The sequence below is a fragment of the Haliotis cracherodii genome, unplaced genomic scaffold (genome assembly GCF_022045235.1).
Source record: "Haliotis cracherodii isolate W230 unplaced genomic scaffold, xgHalCrac1.p SCAF_20, whole genome shotgun sequence".
NCBI classification, from domain to species: domain Eukaryota; kingdom Metazoa; phylum Mollusca; class Gastropoda; order Lepetellida; family Haliotidae; genus Haliotis; species Haliotis cracherodii.
Window position 1 is genome coordinate 550,022 of NW_027266276.1, and position 5,426 is coordinate 555,447.

At 41.3% G+C, this 5,426-nt stretch overlaps 1 protein-coding gene across 1 annotated transcript; it reads left to right on the plus strand.

Moving 5' to 3' along the window:
* The first annotated feature begins 1,711 nt into the window (after positions 1-1,711).
* Positions 1,712-4,198, plus strand: LOC139470154 (uncharacterized). Its single transcript, XM_071252453.1, has 3 exons — positions 1,712-1,824; positions 2,414-2,561; positions 4,104-4,198. The coding sequence occupies exons 1-3, from the start codon at positions 1,752-1,754 to the stop codon at positions 4,138-4,140; spliced, it is 258 nt and encodes an 85-aa protein (XP_071108554.1). The 5' UTR covers positions 1,712-1,751; the 3' UTR covers positions 4,141-4,198.
* The last annotated feature ends 1,228 nt before the right edge of the window (positions 4,199-5,426 follow it).

The window sequence follows — 5,426 nt, forward strand, 5'->3', positions numbered from 1 at the left end:
GGTGTCCCCCGCCGTGATATTGCAGAAATGCCTATCTTGCAAAGGATGGAACATCATCCCCTAAAGTTGACATCATGTTCCCATGGATGGCTGTTGGACTTGAGATATTTCAGTTGGAGATATTTGATGACGGCGCAGTAGCCAGTCTCATCAACAGAGGCGACTGTGTCACTTTGATGCCTGCATATATATACAACCGGAAGGTAATGTACTAAGTACATGCAACCTGTTGAGAATGCACTATACAACTCCTTCCTCTTGGATTCAAATATATAGAGATATTAGTGGACACCGTCTGCATGGTTGTCTCCATCTCTTGTATTTATTATTCATAAATACTAGTATTAATTTGCTCTCACCTCATCACCCTCTTTCCATACCCGTCAAAGTCAGTTCAGTAATGGAGGATGAGTATAAAGAAGGAAACTTAACTTCAAGCTATAAACGTGGTTTTAATCGGAATCGCACTATGGACTGTGATTATGAAAGGGATTGTTGCTTGTATTATAAAATCTGCTTCAGAGATATTTAACCGAGCATTTTTTTGTATGTTTCATGATCTCGATGCGTTGCACATGTGTTTACTTGTTCGTTTCCCACAAGATCGTGCTTTTCTCCAGATAACGCGTGGCATTTATAAACTTAGTGTCCATTGGTTGCAGCGACCATGTGATGCTGTGAAAAAGTTCAAAGGATAGGTGTATAAAGCTTCACTCTTTGTTAAGTCATTCTCCTTATCTAAGACGGTAAGTGGAACTGATAGGCGTTTAATCGTGTGAGAGAGGTGTGTGTTATACCATGGTGGTTATGACATATGAGGGAGAGTTAGATTTCATTGAAATTCTACAGTTAAACTGGAATCAGCTTCCTCAGGTACACGAGTATCTCGAGTATCGAGCATCTTCACATATATATGGGGTCGCGGATCCATTTGTGTTTCAGTACATACGGGTACGTGCACAATGTGTCACGTTCTTTTAATATCATTATCGGTGAAGATAGCGAAGGGTGGTCCAGTTATCCGAGGCGTTGAACGTGGTTTGGTTTGGCTGTTGTTTGCGCCGCAGTCAGCAATACTCCAGCAATATGGTGAATTGTGCTTGAACGTCGCCTTTAAGATTGTTTATGTTTATGTAGTGTGTTTGTTTGTCTCCCAGCTAGTACAAGCCATGCTGTAGTGGTACATGGTGTGTTTGTCTCCCAGTTAGTACAAGCCACGCTGTAGTGGTACATGGTGTGTTTGTCTCCCAGTTAGTACAAGCCACGCTGTAGTGGTACATGGTGTGTTTGTCTCCCAGCTAGTACAAGCCACGCTGTAGTGGTACATGGTGTGTTTGTCTCCCAGTTAGTACAAGCCACGCTGTAGTGGTACATGGTGTGTTTGTCTCCCAGTGAGTACAAGCCACGCTGTAGTGGTACATGGTGTGTTTGTCTCCCAGCTAGTACAAGCCAGGCAGTAGTGGAACGTGGTGTGTTTGTCTCCCAGCTAGTACAAGCCATGCAGTGGTGGAACGTGGTGTGTTTGTCTCCCAGCTAGTACAAGCCATGCAGTGGTGGAACGTGGTGTGTTTGTCTCCCAGCTAGTACAAGCCATGCAGTGGTGGAACGTGGTGTGTTTTATCTAGTGGTACATAGATACACATATAAGTTAAACGCAGCGTTTGTCTGAGGTAGTACAGGACTGTAGTCTGTTTATCTCCCTGGTCGTTCGTGACACATGTGCTTGTCTCTGAGGCAGAAAGAACATCAACATGAAGGTCGCCATCTTCCTCCTCTGTCTCCTGCCTCTGGCCTTTGCCGAGAAGAAAGCCCTGTTCGCAAACAGTAAGTGTCATGACACAGATACAATTGGGCTCATTCGCAGTCATGTAGAGTTTCATAATGTAATTGAATACACACACAAACACACAAACACACAAACACACAAACACACACAGAGAGTCATCACACACACAGACACACACACCACACATACACACAGACATCGGCCCAACACAAGCACCCACCCCCACACACTCACACACATACACACATATACACACACACACTCACACACATACACACATATACACACACTCACTCACTCTCACACACACACACACACACACACACACACACACGCACACACACTACAAAGACACACACATACACACACATACAATCGCGCACGCACACACACACATATACAAACACGCACGCACGCACACATACACACACATACAAACATGCACGCACGCAAACACGCACGCACGCACGCACGCACGCACGCACGCACGCACGCACGCACACGCATATACGTTGACAGCTTTGTTGGAAATGGGTATTATTTCCCTGATCAGACAATCACCTTCAAAACCAGACACACCTTTAGAGTATCAGTATTCAATTTAAAGACACGATTGTGTTTTTAAAGTCTTGGACACCGGCGAAATCCTCAATCTCGTCAAATCAGTGGTTGAGAAGTTTGGCAGTGACGCAACAGAGCAGGATTGTGAACAGGAGTGCATCACCCTCTTCACCAACGACATCCTCGACCTGGCTTGCGACTTCGCCTGCAAGGGGTAAGTCAGTGGTTGTAATGACAGGAAATAAATGGTTCAAGCAGGTTATATACTTAGGATGCTGCACAATTGTTATTAATATGTAGGATGATTCTCAGCATCGTATAACCTTGAATCATTGTGCCGATAGTCTCTTAGAGCACATTGTTGATTCCTTCTTGTGATGATCGATAGTCTCTTATACTTATAGCACATTGTTGATTCCTTCTTGTGATGATCGATAGTCTCTTATACTTATAGGGCATTGTTGATTCCTTCTTGTGATGATCGATAGTCTCTTATACTTATAGCACATTGTTGATTCCTTCTTGTGATGATCCATAGTCTCTTATAGCACATTGTTGATTCCTTCTTGTGATGATCGATAGTCTCTTATAGCACATTGTTGATTCCTTCTTGTGATGATGTATAGTCTCTTATACTTATAGCGCATTGTTGATTCCTTCTTGTGAGTGAGTGAGTGAGTGAGTTGGGTTTAACGCCGCTTTTAACAGTATTCCAGTTATATCACGGCGTGTCAGCTTAATGTGGGAGGAAAGCCCGAAGTGATGCAGGTCTCAGACGTTTACCACTTCGGTGAAACCCACGAGCACGGGTATGGTGCTGACAAACCTAGAAACATAATCGGGGTGAACCGGTATTCGAACCCACAATCATAGGTTTCTGGCGTGCCCAAGGGACGCAACTCTGCACAGCGAATCGCGGCGCCTTAGACGACTGGACCACCCGTGCCCCCCCCCTTCTTGTGATGATCGATAGTCTCTTATAGCGCATTGTTGATTCCTTCTTGTGATGGTCGATAGTCTCTTATAGCGCATTGTTGATTCTTTCTTGTGATGGTCGATAGTCTCTTATAGTACATTATTGATTCCTTCTTGTGATGATCGATAGTCTCTTATACTTATAGCACATTGTTGATTCCTTCTTGTGATGATCGATATTCTCTTATACTTATAGCGCATTGTTGATTCCTTCTTGTGATGATCGATAGTCTCTTATAGCGCATTGTTGATTCCTTCTTGTGATGATCGATAGTCTCTTATAGCGCATTGTTGATTCTTTCTTGTGATGGTCGATAGTCTCTTATAGCGCATTGTTGATTCTTTCTTGTGATGGTCGATAGTCTCTTATAGTACATTATTGATTCCTTCTTGTGATGATCGATAGTCTCTTATACTTATAGCACATTGTTGATTCCTTCTTGTGATGATCGATATTCTCTTATACTTATAGCGCATTGTTGATTCCTTCTTGTGATGATCGATATTCTCTTATACTTATAGGGCATTGTTGATTCTTTCTTGTGATGATCGATAGTCTTTTATACTTATAGTGCATTGTTGATTCCTTCTTGTGATGATCGATAGTCTCTTATAGCGCATTGTTGATTCTTTCTTGTGATGATCGATAGTCTCTTATAGCGCATTGTTGATTCATTCTTGTGATGATCGATAGACACCTGCTACTACCATGGTGCCCTGAACTAAGTCACAATAGTGATGTACATTTAGTTTCAACTTCTCAAACTGTGTTTTATTACAGAATCCAGAGCCTTATTCAAAAGTTGCCCACCAAATGACCGACAGCCGCTGCCACAAAATAAAGTATTGGTAACTGTTCATGAATAAAATGTAACATTAAAGTTTTGTTGTTCATAATGTAATATTGAAGCACTGCCTACGCATATACGCTACTCGCATACAGTCCATAAAACGTTTCGATTCTTGCAAAGGACAGTTAGTACGCAGCGATGTGTACCCTAGTGGTTAAGGCGTAAGGGCGTTTCCGATTCTCCTCATGGTTACTGTACATGAAGCAAAACTCACCCGATGCATAAATGGGAAAAAGGAACCGTAATAAATTATTAGTATTATCAACCAAGCCATTTGATATATCAAAATAAGCCGACACGTCTTATTAGGAGATTCACATAACTTTTGTGATTTTGTAACCACAGGTTTTAAACATACTTAGCGGTAAACAGGATTTGGATTATGTCGTTAAAAGGAACAAAGTCTTGTGTGTCTTAACTCTACACGTTAATGACATGTAACACATATCAGGGACTCAATATTCCACAATATCAACATGATTTGAACATTAAACATGTCCATGAAAAGTGTGGAATATAGTTATTGGTGCCATTCATTAGTTACCCCCTCCCGCATGCGAATCAACACGAGGTACGTGTACATACATCTTCTGTCGTCACAATCATAATATCATGAGTCTAAAAGATGTTCCACGCTACAATGTTCCACCTATAGAAGATGTTCCATGCTACAGTGTTCCACCTATAGAAGATGCTTTCAAGCAACGCATGTTGAGAGCCATGTTTCAGACGACAACATCTCATCTGCAGTGACAGATCATATATCATATGAACCTGAAGGCTTGAGTGACAGTGGCAGTGTTGGCAGAGAGTGAATTATCTTACCGTATTGGAGTAAAATAATGGATTTGGTTTTGAGTTACTGAAAATATTGAAGCAGTAGCATATAAGTGCTTCACATTGAGACTTCAAAGTAAGTCAATATGATCGGCAATTATAGTACATGACAGAGGCGATAATTATCTTATATATGACAAAAACACGATAGATGGAGATCCTAGTCGAAACCTAAATTTTGACAATTACATTTCTCATACATTCCGAAGTGAAGACGAAATATCGTAATTTTACTGTATTGGCGGCCATCCTACAGGCGATTTGGCCGCCATATTGGATTAATCACATTTCTCGAGCTCACATTTGTAAGATACTTAAACGATTCATGTGTTCAAATAAAAGAAATTGGTGTACAAGAATTTTAGTGTTGTCATAGTATTTTTTAAACATGTTATTAATATATATTTGTTGTTTCC